The 21,422-nt window shown below is 60.1% G+C and overlaps 1 protein-coding gene across 3 annotated transcripts in view; it reads left to right on the top strand.

Annotated features, from left to right (window-relative positions):
- The window catches only part of KCNQ1 (potassium voltage-gated channel subfamily Q member 1), a 364,068-nt gene that overhangs the window by 54,707 nt on the left and 287,939 nt on the right, over positions 1–21,422 (top strand). For all 3 annotated transcript variants that reach the window (XM_070457845.1, XM_070457847.1, XM_070457844.1), the window contains exon 2: positions 2,813–2,903. In XM_070457845.1, coding sequence (XP_070313946.1) covers positions 2,813–2,903 — 91 coding nt within the window. The remainder of the gene's footprint in view (positions 1–2,812; positions 2,904–21,422) is intronic.

Below are 21,422 nucleotides of genomic sequence, written 5' to 3'. Positions count from 1 at the left end.
CTGGCTACAGTTCGTGGGGTCGCAGAGAAATTGACCGCACAGATAGGGTGCAGCCAACGCTCCCTGACCGCCCCAGCGCTGCGTCTCAGCCTCCTGGGCCTCGCTCAGAGCTCACAGAGCCCGAAGGCAGGGGTCTGTCACTTCTGGGTTCCGAGTGCGCCTTGAACAGGCTCTATTCCCCTTGCACGTGAAGCGTGTGTTTTTTATTCACGTTTTCAGCATCACTGGGGAATATCCAGGGTTGAAAGAGGTTTCCCCGTGGACTTCCCTGAAGGCCTGGTCCGGCCCGCCTGGGCTGAGCCTGCCAGTCGCCGGTGCCGCTGGGGGCCCAGCCCGTGGGCGAGGGGGTGGGGTCCTGCCGTCCACCCCCCCGTTGCCCCCTGGCGCACCCTCCTGCTGGACCACCTCCCTGGCACGGCCCCCACATTCCTCTGCATTCCCCGGGCACCTGCTGGTGCAGATGCTGAAATGATGTCCGATGTCCGATAACGGCACGGACGTCCTCAGGTGGGAGCCGGCGGCCGTGCGCCCAGGGTGGATCGGCCGTCAGGGCACAGGCAGGCCATCGTCCTCACCTTGGCACGCACACACCTCCCTGGGAAGTCGGGTCGGGCAGCCCCAGGACCCGCGGGAGCCTCTCCCCCGCCCAGCCCCGCTCCCCAAACCCCGGACAGAGCACAGGGCGGCTTTCCCCCTCCCTTGGGCCTTGGTCCTCCAGCTCTTGGAGGTCTGTGGCTGCCTGACTTTGGAACCTCAGGACCTAGGCTGGGATGGAGAGGGGGGTGGCCAGCCCTGCAGAGGCAGAAGGGGCGTGCCAGGCCACCCAGGTTGCTGCCAACACCCCAAGGGCAGGGGCCCAACCTTGGCCTCACTGAGGCTCCTGGGCCCACACGCTCGGAGGGGACAAAGCACCCTTTGTGAAATGATTCTTTCTGAAACCGGCACGTGTGCAGGTATTCAAGGAGCTGTTGAGCCTTCAGAAGACAGTGTGACGGAGGCCGACACGCTGTGGAGGGTCGGGAGCCCTGAGCCTGGAGGCCCAGCAGCCCCCAGGGGGGTGCTCCTGGGTAGGGGCCCACGCGCTGGCCCAGGGCCTCCACCAAGGTTCTGGGCGCACAGTGCGGGGTGGGGTGGGGTCTCCGTGTGCTTCTGAGCAGGAGCTGAGGCTGAGGACGCCCACCCTGATGTACCCTTCAGGCCTGTCCACAGGCGGAGCTGCCATGGCCAGACCCCTCCTGTTGGCAAGACCCTGTCCTCCCCAGCCCCAGGCCTCTGTGCCCCCGCCCGGCATGCGGTTCTAAGACAGCTCTCACTGCTGTGTCCAAAGCCGAGGTTGTCCTGACGGACAGCGCGCGATCAGTTGCCACCGGCCTCGAGAAGAGCGACCGCTGCCCCAGGCCTCCGAGGCAGCTGAGTCACCGCCGTGGCACCTCGAGGGGGCAGAGACGCCCCCTGGGTTCTGTCCACATCCTCTGCCTCAGGAGGCAAGACCGGTAGAGAGTTTAGGACTTTTCGCACATGTCCTGGCGGTGGGGACTGGAGGTGGGGGGACCCGGGCAGCTGTGGGCAGCAGGACCTGCGGACCTCGGTCCGGGCCTGCTGGGCGCCAGCTGCCCCTTCCCCACCAGGGCCTCCCTGCACCCTGGGGGCCAGTGGCCCGGGGCACAGGGCTCGGGGCTCGGGGCTTCAGCCAGTGTTGGCCCGGTGACTGTGGGCCAGCAGGGGTGTCGCTGTCCTGACCTTTGCGCCCGAGTGTGACCGTTTGTGGAAGCAGGGCTCTGCAGGTGTGACTAGGTGACAGATCTGGGTGTGGGCGGCTGTCCCGACCACCTGGATAATGCTCAGCGTCATCGCAAATGCCCTTTGTGGGGAAGGGGAGGGTCAGAGGGGAGAGACCACACTGGCGCCCTCCTGGGGCCTGGCCTCACCCCCTCCGTGGTCTGGCCACTGGGGGTTCACCCTCAGGAAGCGTGGAGTCTGGGCCCCGGTTTCCTCGTCTGTAGCATCTCTAAGCAGCCGACGCAGCCGTCGTCTTGCAGAGATGCGTGTTACCGTCTGTACTGTGAGGCTGGGCGGTGCAGGCGGTGGTGACGTCCTTCCCCAGGACAGTGTCTGTGCCTGGACAAGCTTTGCAGAAGCATCTCTGCGGGCCGTAGGCGGGCAGGTTTAGGAGGAATGGGCGAGAGGCGTACACGGGTCCAGCCTTGGGCCGCCCCGGGGCTGACCCCCGAGTCCCTGCCTGCATGTCCGCTGCTGAGAGGAAGTGACCACGGGCTGTGTCGATGGGGAAACTGAGGCTGGGGAGTGGTCTGGGCCAGCTGGCCAGCACCGGGCCTGCCTTCTTTCTGTGGCTGCCTGTGCTCCCGGGGGCCTGGGGGCAAACCCTCGGGTCAAGCACACTGCCCTGTTGTTGGGATGCCCGCGGAGCCCTGCGACCATCACCCCACGTCCAGAACGTTTGCCGCCCAGAGGAGGCCCTTGGGCCCCGTGGTCCCCAGGTGGCTCTCTGCCCCGTGAGTTTCCACTCTGGATCCTTGGAGACCGTGTGGGCAGCGCCTGGCTCCTCAGCCTGGGCCTCCGAGGCCCATCTGCCCGTAGCCTGGGTCAGAGCCCACGCCCTCCTGGCGGGGGGCAACCGCGTGCGGTTGGCCCTGCTGCGGTCGGGGCAGGCCTGGCGGTCGGGGCTGGCGGTCGGGGCTGGCCCTGGGGGGAGGGCCCGGTCCCTCGGCGGTGGGCGAGGCCCGGGCCGTGTCTGGGGGGCGGGGTGGGCGGCCTGGCTGAGGCACTGACCGCGTGTGCTCCTGTCCCGCAGCTTCCTCATTGTGCTGGTCTGCCTCATCTTCAGCGTGCTGTCCACCATCGAGCAGTACGTCGCCCTGGCCACGGGGACCCTCTTCTGGATGGTACGTACCAGCGCGAGGGGCCCTGCGCTCTTGCCCCCCGGGCAGGTGGGCCGCAGGGCGAAGCCCGCCGCTCCTGGCCTCTCCCACCCACGGGACCCTGTGCCGGCGCCCCAGGGCTGGCTGGCTCTGTGGGCTAGCCCTGACACCGGGGGCCTAGAGGCAGTGGGGACCCCACCTTCTTGGCTCCCTACCTTGCCAGGATGTGACCACTGGGCTGAGAAGGCAGAAGAATGACGGGACGCTAGGCCTGGTGGTCTGGGAGGGCTTCCGGGAGGAGTGGGCTTCTGAGCTGGGAGGGGAGGAAGGACAAGGGGCCGGGGTTGTGGTCTGCTCGGCCTGCACCGCGTCCCCGGTCCGGCTGGTACACAGACCTGCAGGCGTCCCTGCCCCTTCCCCCAGCCTGGGCCCAGGTGCCCCTGCCCTCGCCAGCCGACGGCTGTGAGCCGGGGCCCCCGAGGCCTCGAGGCAGCGCCTGTCGTACTTTACGCGGTCAGCTCCACTGTTCGCCCGACGCCTCTGCGTTCGTGCTCACGGAGTCTCCCCTTCGGAGGTTAGCGAGACACTCAGCCCGCCTTCCTCTGGCAGCTGTCTGGGTGGACCTTGTGTCTTTAAGCTGTCGGGGCTCGTTGGGCACGTCCTGGTGGAAGGACCCAGTCCACTCTCCCCTCGTCCCCCTCGCCGCCCCCCACGCCGGCTCCGCTGACTCTTCCTGCGCTGACGGGGACCCGGGCGTCCCGGGCTCTGCTCTGCGGCCTTCCTGTCCGTTCACAGCTGCGTGTGCGTCTCCACGACAGTTTGCTTTCCTGTGTGGTTGGTGTCGGCGCCCCCTGCTCTCTCAGGGCTCACCTGGCGATTCCTGCTCGTCTCCTCTCCCCAGGGACCTTTGCGATCGGCTTGTCTGCCTCCCAGGAAACACCTGTTGGTGTTTGATGAGTGAATTTGGGGAGGCCAGCATCTCTGTGGAGTGGGGTCGTCCTGTCCACGGGCAGGCCGTGTCTATCAGAGGGTTTCACGGTTTGGGGATGTGGGTTTGAGACAGATGTTGTTGTTATTATCAATATGATAACAGCTGCTGTTAGTCACCATCACCAATGGAATCCCTTCCCTTATGTTTCCGGGAGGTTTTCTTTGCCGTCTATGAGGGCGACTGCCCTTGTCACCTGTGCAGCCTGGGACTCCCTCTGCTTCGGCATTGTTTGCGGTGGTTTGTCCTCTGACCCTTTGGAGTTGTCTGTCTGGAGTCTCTGCTGCCTGGTCTGGTCCGGTGCGTTGGTTGGGTGTGCAGACTGGCATCTCTCGGGCACTCCGGCTTTGCGGGGCAGGCCGAGGGGCTCTCCACGTCTCCTAGGGAATGCCTGGCCTGGGCAGAGAGCTGTGCCTTTTTCTGGGCTGGGGTGGCCTTCAAGCCCCATGAGAGGGCAGGACGCTATGGTGACGGTTTCCTCTGCTGTGTGTCGTGATCCTGTGCGTGTCTACGTCCTGACCGCCTCTCCTCTGAGGACACCAGTCCTACGGGACGAGGACCCACCCTAGGGACCTCATTTTACCATAATCACCTCTTTAAAGACCCGTCTCCAAACACAGCCGCATCTGAGATTCTGGGCTCGGGATCCCAATATAGGGTCCAGGTCACAGCTCAGCCCACGAGGCCCCTGCGTGACTGGGTCGGCTCCCCCTCTGCGGGAAGGTTCACTCCTGCGTTCTGAGAGGCCCCCACAACCTTGAGTCCCATCGGGGTAGGGGCCCCCGGGACACCCGCCCCCCGCCTGGGCCCTCCAGAAGCTGGGGTCCCGGTTTGCAGGCCACTTGGCCCCACCCTCCTGCGGCTCAGGCAGGGCCCTAGGTGCAGCCCGCGCGGGATTCCAGCTCCCGAGTCACTGCTGATGTCAGCGCATCCCAGGCCCGGCTCTGCGGCTGGAAAGCAGACCGTCGAGGGCGTGGGTCACCCCAGGACGGCTCCGGGGTGGGGGGCAGGGCCTGGCAGCCTCGGGCCTCATCTGGTCCGGCCTCCCCTCTCCCTTTGGCCTGTCTGGGAGCTCCCCCGTCCCCTCTCCCCAACACTGCTGCTCCGTCACAGTGAGTTCCTTGGGGCTTCATCAGAGCCGGGCATGGTGGCAAAGGGGCCCCAGGGCCGTCCCCGCAGCCCCGAGGCCCTGCCGGCTCCCCGCCTCCTGGAGGGACTGACCGCGCGCAGTCCGGGCGTGGCTGAGGTCCGCGCGCCTCCTGGTGGCTGTTCTTGGAACTGCGGTCTCCTCCCTGAGGCTCCCTTCGTGGCTCAGTTGGTAAAGAATCTGCCTGCGATGCAGGAGACCTGGGTTCGATCCCTGGGTTGGGAAGATCCCCTGGAGGAGGGAAAAGCTACCCACTCTAGTATTCTTGCCTGGAGAATCACATGGACAGAGGACCCTGGTAGGCTACAGTCCATGGGGTCACACAGAGTCAGACACGATTGAGCAACTAAACCACCCCCGCTGAGGATGGGGGCTCAGCTCGAGCTGGGACCCTGGGGGGTGTGTGCCAGCAAGCAGCCCCCCGCCTCCCGCAGAGTGCCCCCGCTGCGAGGGCTTCTCCTGTTCCACGTGCCCCCATTTTCTCTGCCACACTCGTGCCCCCCGAGGCACCCTCTCCACAGCGCAGCTGTTGGCTTGGGGCGGGGAGTGGGGGTCGGGGGGAGGCTTTCCAAAACCAAGCTCTGATCATTCTAGAAGCTCTGGTGGGATTTCAGATCTGCCGGGCTGGCCCCCAGTGCTGCGCACCCCCTGTCTGTTCCTCCGCCGGCTCCCTCTGCTCCCGGGCAGTTAGCTGACCCCTGACCCTGGGCCTTCCTGCTGCCCGGGGGCCCTGGCACATGGTCCTGCCCATGGACTGACCCTCTGACCGGTCGCGGGGCCGACTTCCCGCCCACCCGGTCAGGCTGCGGCTCGGCCATCACCGCTGGTGCCCCCCGCGACCGCCCGCTGCAGGGGCTCCCCATCCCCACTGCACCCCACTCTCCCCCCGGTGGCTGGGCGTGATGGGGGTCTGTGGGCCGAAGTGGGGAGCGCCAGGCTCTGTCTCCTTGCTCCGCCGCCCCTCCAGGGCAGGGGCCCACGGATGGCACCCTCCACAGGCCCAGAACGGTGCTGCTGGGTTTGGACATTCTGCTTTGAGTCCAGGAGTTCAGAGGGGGCTCCCTGGGGCTCCCGGAGCTGTCGTGGGGTCCTGGGCCTCAGCTTCCCCATCTGCGGAACAAAGGCCTGGGGGAAAATGGCCTCAGATGCAACCTTTTGATGGCCTGTACTGCGTTCCGAAAGATTTCACAACTCGCTGGCCTGTGGAGACAGGTCCTTTGTGGTGGGTTTGAGCTGACCATGTCCAGAGTCATGCCTTTAGATCATGACCACGGGGCGGGCGGTGGGGTATCAGGGTCACCGGGAGGAATGCAGCCGCGGGCCCGGGAAAGACATGGATCATGATAGGAATGATGTCAAGGGTTGGGGCCTGAGGAGGTAAGAGGTGAAGCGGGACTTGGGGGGCGGGCAGGGCATCTGCAGGGATGCCAAGGGCTTCCTGGAAGAGGGGGTGTCTTGAGGGTGGGAGGAGGAGGTGGGTGGGTGTGGGGGCCTCCAGGGGCAGGCTGGGACCACCCCTGCAGCTGGCCCGGGGTCCCTGGGCTCTGGGTGGAGGTGGCAGCGGGGGGCTCCCTGGAGAGGCTGTGGTCTGCAGGCTGGTGACGGGTGTGGCCCCAGGCAGGGTGTGACGGAGGGAGGGTGTGTGTGGGCAGCGGGCCACAGAGGCGGTGGTCGCAGGCCTTCCTGGGTTGGCCGCCCAGGCTGGGGCTGCAGGACAGCAGGTGGCGGTGTTGTCTGCGGCTCGAGAACGTCGCTGGCCGTGACCCAGAACTGCGAGCCAGACCACAGCCCGGAGCCAGGAGGGGCCTGGGCTCACACAGGATTCCGAGAGCAGCTCGGTGTTTAAATGGTGGAAAAAAGTCCTTCGAAGCTGTGTTTTCCCACAGAGCCCATATGTCTCCCTTCCTTTTCGTGTGCTGGTTTTTATGGGGCCAGAGAGCTGCTGTCTCAGCTCCGGGCGAGGGAGCTTCGGGCGGCCTCCAAGCGATTAAGCATTTTGCTGAACCAGGGAGATCTGGGGGGCCTGAAAAAGCCACTTGGGGTGGGGTCTCGTCGCTGCTACAGGGTCTATCCCAGGGATGCAGACGATCCTTTTGAGATCTGAGCCCTGCTTGCGGCTTCTGGGGAACAGGGCTCCCGACACAGTTCCTGAATTCAGAGGAAGCCGCGTGCGCGTGTGTGCATGTGTGTGTGTGTGTACACGTGTCTGTGTGCGAGCGTGCAGCGCGCCTGTGTGTCCGCTTGTGCACATGGCCGCATGCACGCTCTGTGCCCGGGTTTCGGCGTGCACTCGTGCCTGTGGCCGGGCTCCAGCCCCGGCGGCTCTCCTGTGCCCCCCCTCCCCGTCCCCCCGCCTGCTGCTGTAGCAAACACAGCCCCTCCCCGCTCCCTGGGGGAAGAGACCCCAGCTGGGCCCAGGTGAGGGGCTGGTTTTTGTCTCCGAAATCGCAGGGTGTTTTTTTTTTTTCTTTTTCAAATCCCACACAAAGAGAGAGGCCCTCAAAAGCACAGCACAGACCCCGCGTATCCCAAGCTTCTGGTGGGCGCATACCAGGGATTGTCCTGCGATGCCTGCGGTTGAAAACCCCGTGAGCCGCAGCCCGGAGGCCTAGCGGATGAGGTCATCGCCAAGGCTTCCTCCCTGGCCCAGGCTCCCGGGGGCCCCTCCGCGGTGACCCAGCCCTCCCTCCGGCTGGATCACCCACCCTGGGGCCCTGGCTCCCGCAGCACAGGCGAGGGCATCCTGCCCTCCAAGCCTCAGTTTCCCCGCTGAGAATCCAGGCCCCGCGGGGACCCTCCCCCCACCACCCGGCGTCCCCTGGCCCCTCAGTGGGCCCCACGTTTCTCTGGAATGAGGCCTGGGCTCTGTCTCCTGACCCCCGGCCCCAGCGCACACCCCGCTCGCTCTGCAGGCCCGCCCGTTCCAGCCCTGCTCCCTACACCCTTCACGTGCCGATCCAGACGGCGGCGCAGAGTCTGGGCCTGGGGCCCCGCTGGTCATGCCATGAGCCTCCGCAGGCAGAGGATGAGGCTCACAGAGCCTGGGTCACGTCTGCCCAAGGCCGGGCTCCCGGCAGCTGGCTCAGGTTCCCCATGAACAGACCCCCAAGGTCGCGTCTGCTCCCTCTCTGTCGCCTCCCTGGGGGGCTGTTCTCTCAGTTTTCCCCTCTCTGCTTGGAGAACTCCTACACACCCAGCAAAGCCCCACTCCTGTACATCCGCTTCCGGGGTGCCTTCCTGCTCGTCCAGCGACATCACCGGCTTTGTCCTCTGGCCCCTGGGTGCCCTAGGGAGACATCTCCCCACGGCGGGGTCTTGAGCCCCTTGGCCTTTGTCCCCAGCACACAGGCGCTGCCCGTTGAGGGCTGTTTCTGGCTGCCAGGGCCTCCTCTGAGGTTCTTCCTCCGAGTGTAGCCGGCCCAGCGCTCCATCCTGGTGTGGGGGTGTCCTCACCTGCGTCTGATCAGCGAGTGTTTCTAGTGCACCCACGCCATGGCAGGGTCGCGGGCTCCATCTCTGCACCCAGGGTCCTCCCTGGGGCCTGTGTAAGACAGGGCCGGAACCAGAGTGTGGGAAGGCCTGACCCCCACCCCCAGGAGCCAGAAGGCACACGTGTGTGTGCACGTGCGCAGGAGTGCCCGGCCAGGCCAGGGTCGAGCTGTTGCCTGGTTCAGGCCTCCTGCTTGGCCCTCTGTGGCGCAGGGACTCCTGGCCACCCCTCGGGCAGAGCCTCCTGGGTCTGGGGTAGAAACACTGAGAGCTGGGGTCAGCCCCCCACAGCCGGTGTGCGTTCTGGATGTTTCTGCGCCAGCTCCTGGCTCTGGCATGGGCAGCGGCACCAGCTCAGTGTCCCGAAGGCCTGACCGTGGGGTCTGACCCTACAACTCAGGGTGCGGGGGGGCGTGGCTCCAGGCTGCAGGGGGCCCTCCCCCTCCCGAGGCCCCACTGCGAGCCGCCCCCAGGAAGGCAGTGTGCGGGGACCCTGGCCCCCAGTTGAGAGGGCTCACATGGGTGTGGGGGCTTCCTGCTGCCCCTTGGGCAGAAACGAGGCAGGGGCCTGCCCTGGACAATGCGTGGCTGGGGACAGGGCAGACTGCTGAGTTTGTCTCCCGCGTGCCAAGAGGGGTGGGCGAGGCCCAGGCGGCCCCCACACCCCCCCACGTCTGGGTGCCGCCGTGTCCCCTCGTGAGTCCATGAACAGAGGCTCAAGAGCCACCAAGCAGAATTTGAAGCTGCTACCTTTAAGGGGTCTTGGCTAATTCTCCAGAGCCCCTCTGCCACCCAGTGTGGAGCCCTGAGAACAGGACCCCCCGACCTGTGATTCTGTGGATGTGGCTCCGAGTTGCCCATAAAGTCCCTTGGACAAGCGGCCCTGCGCCCCCGTGACGACGGCCCCTCACTTCCTGCAGCCCCTCTGGCGCTTCTGGCCACCCACCCCTCCCGTCCCGCTTCGAGCGCCTTCACCCCTCCCAGGTCTATGGCGTTTCCCCTTCACTGTGAGTTCTCGTCATGGGCTTGTGGCCTCTTTGGCCGGATGGGGTCCCAGCTCTGCCTGCGGGGGCTCCCTCCTGGGCTCTGAGGGGCCAGTGCCACCACCCTCGCCCTGTGAGGGGGACGGTCCATCCGCGCAGAAGGAGGCCGAGGGCTCGAGGTCGCGGGGCCCCCGTGAGGCCCGGGGTGCTGGCTCTGCGTCCCGCCCCTGGGCCATCACGCACGCCCGCCGGGGTCCCCGTGCCCGGGGCTCCTGGCTGCGTTCCTGGCCTGGAGGCAGCTGCTCCTGAGGGGACAGCTGACATTCCTTCCTGCGGGGTCTGCCCTTGGCCCGGAGCCGTGAAAACGGGAACCCTCAGCTGTAAGCGGAGCCTTCTGTGGGGCGCGGGGCCCTGTGGGCGGAGGGGTCCTGGGGCGCCTCGCGCGCTAACAAAGGTGCCCTCTGTGAAGCCCACGCTCTGTCGCGGGCCAGGACGGTCCTGTCCATCAAATCGGTTCAGAACCAGGGGCGGGGGGGCGGGGGGTGGCTGGGCAGGAGGTGGAGGGAACTGCAACGTGTTCAAAACTTTTCCCGAAAAACACGTAACCCGATCCCGTGCGAGTGGCCTGGGCTGCATCCCGCCCTGGGCCGGCCAGGCAGTCCTGTGCGTGGGAGGACAGGGCCCCACCTGGGGGCTGAGGGGGGCGGGGGCCGGCCGCGTCCACCTGCAGCCCCGATCCCATGGGAAGCGGGTGCCTCCTCCGGATCTCCTCCCCCTAGGCCCCACGGGGGCCCCCGGGCCCCCGGCGTTTCCTCCGGGAGGAAATTGGAGTTGGGGGCCCTGGGCTCCCGCCGGGCGGAGGGTGCGCGGAGGTCCTGGGGCACGCCTGTGATGGCCACGTGGAGGCCCTGGGGCTGCGGCCGGCCGGGGCTCTGCCGGCTGTGTGAGCCGGCCGGGTCCGGGTCTGGCTCTGTTTGTTTCCCTGGTGTTTCCTGTTTTCAGGCTGTAAAGCTCTGCGAGGCGAGCTGGGAGGTGGGTGCCAGCCTCTCAGCTGCCTTCTGGGGCGTCTCTGCCGAGAGTCCGCTGAGAGCCTCCGAGAGCACCCCGTCTGCCTGAGGCCCTCCCCGTGAGGAAGCCTGTCCCGCTGGGCCCATGGCCCCTGGGGCCCCGGAGGGAGACACAGTCGTCCTGCTGGTGCAAGCGGCTGTGCCGGGCACCTCCCTTGGGCAGGACAGGCAGGGATCGCAGCAGGCCCCACGGCCGTTCCTGACGCCTGCGGTGCCTGTCTGTGTGTTTATGTGGTTCCCAGGGCTTTCTTAGGAAAGACCCTGATGTTGGGAAAAATTGAGGGCCAGAGGAGAAGGGGAAAGCAGAGGACGAGATGGTTGGATGGCATCACTGACTCCATGGACAGGAGTCTGAGCGAGCTCTGGGACGTGGTGGAGGACAGGGAGGCCTGGTGTGCCGTGGTCCCCAGGGTCGCAGAGAGCTGGACACGGCTGAGCAGCTGAACAGCAGCAGGGCTTCGTCTCCTAGCCGCCGGTGTCTGGGTGGGCTCACTCCCCAGCGCCCCCACCGCACCCTCTCGTTCTCCCTTTCGGAGGTCATGGTGACTCAGCTCCAGCTTGGGGAGCAGGTGGGTGGGGACGAGCAGGGTCCCTGGGGTCTGGACAGACGGGAGCCAGCCTTGGCCTCCCATGTCAAGACAGGAGCCCCTCTGGCCCTTCTGGAAGGCGCCGATTGTACAAGAAGGGGGTCTTGCCCTGCACCCAGGCCACCCATCAGCTGCCCCCAGGAAGAGGGTCCCCCACACTCTGCCCCCCGTGGTATGGGTCTGGCTGGGGGGAGTCTGTGCTGTTTCCCGTCCCGCCTTGCCCGCCAAAATGCAGGGCCCAGGACAAAAGTCAGACACTGGGGCGGGGGCGCCTGCTGCGGCCTGCAGGCCCCCCATCAGGGATTTAGCTGGATTAGAGTGTGCCGTCCGTGGGACAGGTGTTTCCTTTATGCTGGGCCCGGGGGCTGCAAAGGAGCGCGTCGTTAAGTGCCACATTCAGTGGGGTCTCTGCTCGGGGTAGCTGGAGGGCCGGGTTTTGTTAGGGCTTGTTTTCACGTCTGACCCTGGCCAGCTGGAGGGCCTTGTTTTAAGCGCGGGGTAACAGCTGACATAACATGACGGGATCAGGCTGAACAGGCAGCCGTGCCGCCGGGGGCTGGCGGGGGCTGGCACCGGCGCTCCACGTGGGGGCTCCCGGGGGGCTGCCCGGGGCCGTCGTCAGGGATAATAGGATGAGCCCGGCTGGGCCTCGTGGCCGTGGGGTGCGGCGTGGTGGGGTCTGCCAGCTGTCGCCCCCCGGACGAGTGGGCCGCGGGAGTCGCTGGTCACTGGGTGGGGGCTGGGGGCTTGCAGGTGCCAGGATAATTGCCCAGGAGCCTGCATTCAAATGGGCTATAGTCGTGTTCTCTGCCTCCCCAGGTCACGGAGAATGGCAGCCAGGGGCCCCGGCTGTGTGCCCACTGAAGTGTGTCATTGTGTGGCTTCACAGGAGGGCGGAAGGGCTGGCACAGCCCTGCGGGGTCGCGGGCTGCCACCATGCACCTTGGCCCCCCCGACCCCGGCACCTGACTCACTAAACTGGGAGCGGGGGTGGGGGGCGACTTCTCTTTCTGCATTTTCTGCCTCTCAGTCACATGGTGGTCGGGCACACTGGCTGGGTTAGGTAGCAGGGGGTCGCTGTGGGGGCCCCTGGGTCTGGGGGCTGCTGGCAGCCCCCTCCCGTAACCCAGCAGGAGACCCTCCTGAGTGAGGCCTGTCTCCGTGCCCAGCGGGCTGCCCATCAGCGCCTCCTGGCCCCTCCCCCCTGGCACCAGCCGGGCTGGGCTCAGGAGGCCGGCCTTGATGACGCCTATGAGTGCAGAGGGGCCGCCCTCCAAGCCCCTGAGTACTATCGCTCAGTCATGTCCGACTCTGCGACCCCACAGACTGTAGGCCCCAGGCTCCTCTGTCCACAGGATTCTCCGGGCAAGAATCCTGGAGTGCAGTGCCATTTCCTCTTCAGGGGACCTTCTGGATCTTCAGGATCTTCCCCACCCAGGGATCAAACTTGGGTCCCCCGCTTTGCAGGCAGATTCTCTTCCATGTGAGCCGCCGAGGAAGCTCAAGCGTCTGAGGGTCGTGGGGGCTTGGGGGTGACGAGTCCCTCCTCACACACACAGGTCTGCGGGCACCAGTTCTGCTGGGCCGCCCCGGAAGGCGAGTCCAGGCTTCAAGCCTTCACACTTCCGCTTCCCCTCGGCTGGCGACTGTGAGATGGAGACCGCCCCCAGCCCGAAGCTCACGGCAGGGGTCTTGCCTGTGCGTTTCCAGGTGGACCCAAGCCCTCTGGACTTAGCACAGTTCCCCCGGCTGGCTGGCATCCAAGCCGGGGAGGCCACGAGGTGGTGGTGCCCATCTCCCCTCTCGGTAAAAGCGTGCCTGGTCCAGCCGGACACTGCCAGAGAGGCAGGCGTGCCCAGGGATGCACACACACGGGGGACACGCGTGTGGAGGCCTGCACGTGTGGACACGCGCACGTGGTGTGCACACTCAGGCACATCCAGGTCTTCTCGTCCTGGGAGCCTGTGAGAATTTCTGCTGCTGGGAGAGTCCTCCCTGCGCTCCATCAGTGGTGTCTGTGTAAACGGGCAGCTGAGGTGGCACCTGGTGGCCCTGGAGGCCTCTGTACCCCGTCTTCAGAAGGTCACAGTGAGCGGTGGCAGGCCTGGGGCTGCAAGCTTCCACCCCTTTCTGGTTTGGAGTAGGCTTGCTGTGGTCAGTGACTCTCCAAGGCCCCAGAACTGGGCTGTGAAGCCTCCCGGGCCTCACCAGAGAGACTCTGGGTGGTGGGAAGGGGTCCAGACACGCCCCGTCCCCCTGGAGCTTGCCCAGGGCCCCCACCCTCTCTGGACCTCAGCATAGAGCTCAGTGCTGTGGTGACTCAGGCTGAGGCTTGCCGTGGCGGCCGGGGGCCTTCACGCGGCAGCCTCTGGTTATTCACTCTGCTCGCTTGGCACCTGCTTGATGGCCGTGTTAAAAGCACGCAGCAGACGCCGTGAGGCCGCCACCCCAGAGCTGTCCTCAGGCCCTGGGCCCCCTCCTGCCGCCCCTCCCCACTCAAGAGGTCGCCGCTGCCCGGCCCATCGGCAGACACGGGTCTGCACTTTCCGGGGTCCTCTGTCAATGGATCCCCCGTGCGTGCCCCTGTCTGGCGCCCCACGGCGTTTCTCGGAGGTGCGTCCAGGGGGTTGCATGTGCCCATGGCCGTACTTTTCGTTGCCGGCTTCTGTTCCGCCGGGTGGATGGACCACATTCTGTTTATTCAGTCATGTGGTGGGGGGCCTTCGGGTTTCCCGTTTAGAGCTACTGAGAAGACATTTGCATTCCGGTCTTTATAAGGACTTGTATTTCTTCTTTTTTTTTTTAAATGTATTTTATTGAAACAGTTGATTGACAAATGCTGTGTTAATTATCGCCGTACAGCCAAGTGATTCGGTTATATTCTTTTTAGTATTCTGTCACATTATGGTTTATCACAGGATACTGCGTAGAGTTCCCTGTGCCGTTCCAGCAGGACCTGGGTGTTTATCCATCTCGTGTATAATAATCTGCCTCTGCTAACCCCAGATTCCCAACCCTTCCCTCCTTCCTGCCACCCCACTTGGCAACCGCAAGTCTGACCGAGACCCCTCGGACCGCCGCCCGCCGGGCCCTGCGTGTGAGTGAAGTGAGCAGAGTGACACCAGGCAGCCCTGTCGTGGTGACGTTACCGCATTTCCGTGGATGTCCTTCATGAGTCTGAGGAATTTTCCCTCTAACATTAATGCTAATTATTTTAACAGGAATGCATGCTGAAATTTGTCCTGTGCTTCTTCTATGCCTCTTGAGATAATCATGTTTTTTTTTCTTCTTTCATCTCAATATGGTAAATTATATTGATTGATTTTTCAAATGTTAAACCAAGCTTGTGTTTCTGGATAAACCTGACTTGGCCAGGTTGTAGTATTACCTTTTTTGTATATTGTTGAATTTAAGTTGCTAAAATTTTGCTAAGAACTTTTGCATCTATGTTCATGAGGAATGACTGTCGTTTTCTTATAATGTTTTTGCTTTTGGTGTAGAGTCATGCTTTCTGGTAGTGTGTTCTGGGGCGTGTTCTCTCTTCATGTGGGAAGAAGAACTGTGTAGAATTGGTCTTTCTCCCTGCCCCCTCCCCAGTAGTTTTAGTCCTTGTTTCTGTCTCTGAATTTATTTATTTTTTTGAAAGGCCAAAAGTGATTCATTGCTTCTTTCACCCTCTTTGAAAATATTTTGTGAGCTAGAGACTTGCTTGTTTTCTTACCTATATACGGGGTGGAATTCATCAGTAAAGCCATCTAGGCCTGGACTTCTCTGATGAAAAGACAGTTGACTAGACTCTAAGTGCGTCTGATAGTTATATTCAGGTTATCTATTTCTTCTTGAGTAGACTTCATGTTTTGTGTGTTTGAAGGAATTCATTATTTCACCCAAGATGTTAAATTTATTTATGAACAAAGTTCATAGTATCTCATTATTGTTATTACACAATGGTAGCGTTGTGTTGATGGCTCTCCTCTCGTTCCTGTATATTGGTAACTAGTGCCTTTTTTTTTTTTTTGATGATGATCAGTCTGGCTAGAGTTTTAGTGATTTTGCTGATTTGAAACAACTAACTTTTAACTTGGAGTTTCATCGCATGTTTCCTTTTTTGTTATTTCATGGCTTCTGCTCTGATTTTTCCTGCTTGCTGAGTTTCAGTTTGCTCACTTTTTTCTAGCTTCTTCAGGTAGAAACCAAGGTCATTGATTAAGCGAACTGAGGTTGCTCAGTTGTGTCCGACTCTTTGTGACCCCGTGGATTGTAGCCCACCAGGCTCTTCTGTCCATGGGATTTTCCAGGCAAGAATACTGCAGTGGGTTGCCATTTCCTTCTGCAGGGGGTCTTCCCGACCCAGAGACTGAATCTGCGTCCCAGCCTTGTAAGCAGATGCTGTCCCCGTCCGAGCCACCGGGCCTCTGATTAAAGACCCCTCTGCTTTTCCAGGGCTGGTGTTTGCTGGTCTTTGTTGTCGTTCAGTCGCTCAGCCGTATTCAGCTCTACAACCCCACAGACTGCAGCACACCAGGCCTCCCTGTCCTTCACCATCTCCCAGAGCTTGCTCAGACTCCTGTCAATCGAGTCAGTGATGCCATCCAACCGTCTCATCCTCTGTCGTCCCCTTCTCCTCCTGCCTTCAATCTTTCCCAGCATCAAGGTCTTTTCTAATGAGTTGGCTCTTCACATCAGGTGGCCAAAGGATTGGAGCTTCAGCTTCAGCATCAGTCCTTCCAATGAATATTCAGGACTGGTTTCCTTTAGGATGGACTGGTTGGATCTCCTTGCAGTCCAAGGGACTCTCAAGAATCTTCTCCAACACCATGGTTCGAAAGCATCAATTTTTCAGTTCTCAAAGTCTTTATGGTCCAACTCTCACATCCATACATGACTACTGGAAAAACTATAGATTTGACTGGTCTAAAGGCCACTTTAGTTGCATCTCACAGATCTAAATGTGCTGTTATTTTCATTCCATTCCAAATATATTGATATTTTCTAATTTCTTTATGATTTCTTCTTTGATTCATGGGTTATTTAGGAGCATATTACTTACTTTGCAAACATTTGTGGATTTTCAAGATGCTTTGTCTGTTACTGATTTGTACTTTAACTCATTTGAAGTAAGAGAAAACACTTAACATGATTTGATTCTCTTAAGATTTGTTAAGACATGTTTTATGGCCCAACATGAGATTCATCTTTGTAAATATTCCATGCATACTTGAGGGAACTGTGCGTTCTGCTATTGTTGGAAGGACTGTCCTGTGAATGTCCATTAGAATGTCCTTATGGTTGGCAGTCTTGGCTCCTGCATCCTCACTGATTGTGTGTCTGCTTGTTTTGTCAGTTATTGAGAGGGGGCTGGGTATGAAAATCTGCAACTATATTTGTAGATTCATCTTTTCATTCTTCCACATCTAGTAGTTCCTGTCCAGTGTTTCTAAGCTTTGTTATTAGATGCATTAGTATTTAGAATTGTTATGTCCTCTTGATGAACTAACCCATTTATCATTATGAAACATCCTTCTTCATTCTGGTAATTTTCTTTGCTCTGAAATCCACATCATCCAGCTTTCCATTCATTCATGTTCGCATAGTATATCTTTTTCATTTATTTTACTTTTAGCCTCTTTCTGTCTTTATATTTAAAGTGTGTTTCTTGTGTGAAGCACGTAGTTGTCTTCATTCGTGAATCAAATTTAAATATTCTTCTCCTAAAGGACACGTTGAGCTCATCCCGCTTGTGTTAATACAACTGACATTCTTGGTTTTGCTCTGTCACGGTCTGTTACGATTACGTGGATCTTGTCATAGTTACTGTGGCAGTTTTCTCAACAAGATGTGTGTTCTTTGCTCTTTAAAAATATTTAGAAAGGCTTGTGCTTTTGTTCTGAGAGTTAGTTTTGTCGTTACACCTTTTAAAATTTCCTCAGTGTCTTTATTTTTTTGACCATGCCAGGTGACATGTGGGATCTGAGCTCCCCGTCCAGGGATCAAAAATGCGCCCCTTGCATGGGAAGGCCATCTTAACCGCTGGACCGCCAGGGAGGTCTTTACCTGTCTTTGTTTCTGACTCCGGTGCCTGGCTTGTTGGTATCATTCTGCTCCTTTAAGCCCCACCTGTTCCCTGTACCACAGACAATAGCTTCATTCCATTCTCCTTTTTTGAGTCTCACCCCACACATCCAGGATCAGCAAGTGAATGAATGCTCAGAGGGTGAGGAAGGATGAGTGATGTGGGAGGGAGGTCCTTGTGGCCTCGTGAAGCAGGTGTTTCTAAGTGGGGGGGGGGGGGACCAAGATATCTGAGCATTTGGGGAACAGTGGTGCTCTCCACAGAGGGAACAGCTCCACCAGACGGACCCTCAGCAAGCGTGTGCCTGGCCCATGTGTGTGTGTGTCTCTGTGTGTGTGTGCGCACGTGTGAGTGTGCACGCAGGGTCAGCCTCATGTGCAGGGTTGGGGGCTTGCTCTGGGCACTCGAGCTTTTCCTCCTGGGAGCCAGATCTGGACACGTAATGCCTCTGGCTGGTAGAGGAGGGGCGGGCAGGCTGCAGCAGGAAGCAGGGAGGTGATGGATGGTGGCTTGACCGGAGATACCATGGATGCACGATTTTCTCTCTCAAAAAAAGAGAAAAGCAATAAAAAACTGACCATGTGGCAAAATAGAGAAAAAGCAGGAAATGGGGTGGGAACTTTTTCTTATCGTGTTATCTGCCATATTCTTACATCTATTTTTAAAGTCTTGCATTGAGCTAAGAAAGAAAAATCTCTGTTAAGCTGAAAAATTTCCGCTGCAGTTCCTGTGCCCTTTCTCAGCCTTGTGGGCGCAGAGGGCACCGTGATATCCTGTGGGGGTCACGGGAATGTGTCTGCAAATGGCAAGATTTACCAGTCCCTCAGGGAAAGTGTTTCTGCAGAAGGTGTAGGCCTGTGGGGAGGTGGGGCTGTCTTGCTGCGTCACAGCCTTACTGACCACGTGCAGATATGTGTGTGCAAGTTTGTCAGAGAGCGGACCCAGGGACCCCGCACCGCACCCCTGAGCCCCCCGGCCCCGGCCAGCTGCAGGGGAGTGGGAACTGGCGGAAGCCACTGGGGTCTCTCCTCCGCACTGCCCAGCTTGTCACCGTCTTCTCCACCCCCTTTGCCTCCTTGGTGTCTTGATCCGCTCACCCACTGGTCAGGTATCCTGGAGGCTGGAGTGAGATCCTGGGCCCCAGACCGTACCCAGAGCCCCCGCCCCTGGGGAGAGGGGTTGTCTCGGCCGCCAGCCCCAAGGAGTAGGCGGTGATTCCTGAGGAGCTGCCAGGGGCTTCGGAGGCGGGCCCCCCAGCCACGCTGTCAGCAGGTGCTGCCAGGCCCCTGCCTGCCGTGGGCAGTGTGGGAGCCCAGCGCTGCCGAGTGTGCTGGCCACGGCAGGTCTGTCTCCAGAGGCCTCCGTGCCTGCTTGCGCGCTCCTGGGGGACTGCCGTGTGTCCACCCAGCGCCAGGGTGGGCTCTCCTGCCCCCGGCGCCTCTGACAGGGCCGAGAGGTGGTCTGCGTGCTGGGGCCCCTCCTCCTGAAGGACATGTGGCCAGCTCCCCCGTCCTGCTCAGCCCTCCTCTGCCACCGATCCGGGGCCTTGGTCCCCGCCCCCAGCCGCCCAGTGTGAACCTGAACCCACGCTGCCATTTGTCTGGCAGGGCGAGCCCAGGGCCACTTTGTGGGCAGGATGCAGGGGGCTCAGGCCTGCGGGGAAGACAGACCTGGTTTGGTGAGTGGGTCCGTAGTGGCCCAAGGCTAGCCATCCCAGGCCCCCGGCCACAGCACAGATGCAGAGAAGAATGGCTAGAGACCGCGTGACACCGTGGGCACAGTGTGCCCGTGAAACTTCCTTCAAGTTAACTTGATAAAACCAGCAGACTCTTCTACTGAAGAACAGAGCCTAAAGCGTAGAGAGCTGCTGCTTCCCTCCCCGCCACGGCCTGCCGTGAGCCCGGCTCATGGACTGGAGGCTGCGATTAACTCAAGCCTGCAGCTCCCATCAGGGGTCCTGCCGGGCTCTTCTCTCCGCGGGTCTTGACAAATGTGCGGCGACGTGTGCTCCGGGTCACAGAGACACAGCGCGGCTCGCCGCCCGCGCTCCCCCGTTCCGCCCCCTCCCCCGGGGCCGGCCACCGCTGCTCTTTTTGAGTCTCTAGAATTGACAAAAGCAGACACCGCGGGCTTCGGCCTCTGCTAAGTGTGGGGCCCGGGCTCGGGCCATGTGTGGGAGCGGCGGGCCGCGTGCCCCTCCCAGGCCCTCACAGCTCGAGGGCTGCCCTGCCTCCGGCCCTGCAGTCTCTCGCCTGGCCAGTGGGGAGACCCCCGACTCCCCGGAGCCCAGCGCCTGCCCGAAAGCAGGGGAGACGTCCGGGTCCCATCTCGGGGCGGCCAGGCCCGGCCCGTGGCTCTTCTCTTCCGCAAGTGTCTGCTCCACGGCCAGGAACTGGTCTCTGCTCTGAGCACACGGGTTTGGCTGGTAGGGGTCAGAGGTCAGGCTCTCTGACCTGGGCTCAGGGGGCCCCAGAGGGCGGCGTGTCCTCCAGGACCACACGCCTGTTGCCATTTGGGCGTGGCCTTCACTGCGTCCCGGGTCCGAGCTCTGCTGTCCCCAGTCCAGAGCGTGCCGGCTGCTGGCTCCACTCCGTCAGCCAGCCTCAGCAAAACCTGTGACATGGTGGCCAGGACAGGCTCTCCAAGGGGCAGTCAGATCCTGTCCTGTCTTGTTTAGAACCCTCCGGAAGCTCCCCAGGCTGGGAAGGGTCACCCCCTGCTCCTGTCACCCACAAAGCCCCTTGATAAGAAAGCCTTCCTCAGTGATCAGTGCAAAGAAATAGAGGAAAGAAATAGAATGGGAAAGACTAGCGATCTCTTCAAGAAAATTAGAAATACCAAGGGAACATTTCATGCAAAGATGGGCTCAATAAAGGACAGAAATGGTAGGGACCTAACAGAAGCAGAAGATATTAAGAAGAGGTGGCAAGAATACACAGAAGAGCTGTACAAAAAAGATCTTCACGACCCAGATAATCACGATGGTGTGATCACCAACCTAGAGCCAGACATCCTGGAGTTCAAAGTCAAGCAGGCCTTAGGAAGCATCACTACTGACAAAGCTAGTGGAGGTGATGGAATTCCAGCTGACCTATTTCAAATCCTAAAAGATGATGCTGTGAAAGTGCTGCCCTCAATATTCCAGCAAATTTGGAAAACTCAGCAGTAGCCACAGGACTGAAAAAGGTCAGTTTTCATTCCAATCCCAAAGAAAGGCAATGCCAAAGAATGTTCAAGCTACTGCACAATTGCACTCATCTCACGGGCTAGTGAAGTAATGCTCAGAATTCTCTAAGCAGGCTTCAGTAGTACGTGAACCCTGAACTTCCAGATGTTCAAGCTGGTTTTAGAAAAGGCAGAGGAACCAGAGATCAAATTTCCAACATCAATTGGATCATCAAAACAAGAGAATTCCAGAAAAACATCTACTTCTGCTTTATTGACTATGTCAAAGCCTTTGACTGTGTGGATCACAATAAACTGTGGAAAATTCTGAAAGAGATGGGAATATCAGATCACCTGACCTGCATCCTAAGAAATCTGTATGCAGGTCAAGAAGCAAGAGGTAGAACTGGACATGGGACAACAGACTGGTTCCAAATAGAAAAAGGAGTACATCAAGGCTGCATATTGTCACCCTGCTTATTTAACTTATATGCAGAGTACATCATGAGAAACGCTGGGCCGGAGGAAGCACAAGCTGGAATCACGATTGCCAGGAGAAATATCAATAACCTCAGATATGCAGATGACACCACACTTATGGCAGAAAGCAAATAAGAACTAAAGAGCCTCTTGATGAAACTGAAAGAGGAGAGTGAAAAAGTTGACTTAAAACTCAACATTCAGAAAACTAAGATCATGGCATCGGTCCCATCACTTCATGGCAAATAGATGGGGAAACAATGGAAATAGTGAGAGACTTTATTTTTTGGGGGGCTCCAAAATCACTGCAGATGGTGACTGCAGTCATGAAATTAAAAGACACTTGCTCCTTGGAAGAAAGCTATAACCAACCTAGACAGCATACTAAAAAGCAGAGACATTACTTTGCCAACAAATGTCCATCTAGTCAAGGCTATGGTTTTTCCAGTAATCAAGTATGAATGTGACAGTTGTACCATAAAGAAAGCTGGGCACTGAAGAATTGATGCTTTTGAACTGTGGTGTTGGAGAAGACTCTTGAGAGTCCCTTGGACTGCAAGGAGA

The sequence above is a fragment of the Odocoileus virginianus genome, chromosome 28 (assembly GCF_023699985.2).
Source record: "Odocoileus virginianus isolate 20LAN1187 ecotype Illinois chromosome 28, Ovbor_1.2, whole genome shotgun sequence".
NCBI classification, from domain to species: Eukaryota; Metazoa; Chordata; class Mammalia; order Artiodactyla; family Cervidae; genus Odocoileus; species Odocoileus virginianus.
Note: the sequence above shows the minus strand (reverse complement) of the source record. Positions and strands in the feature narration are given on the sequence as shown.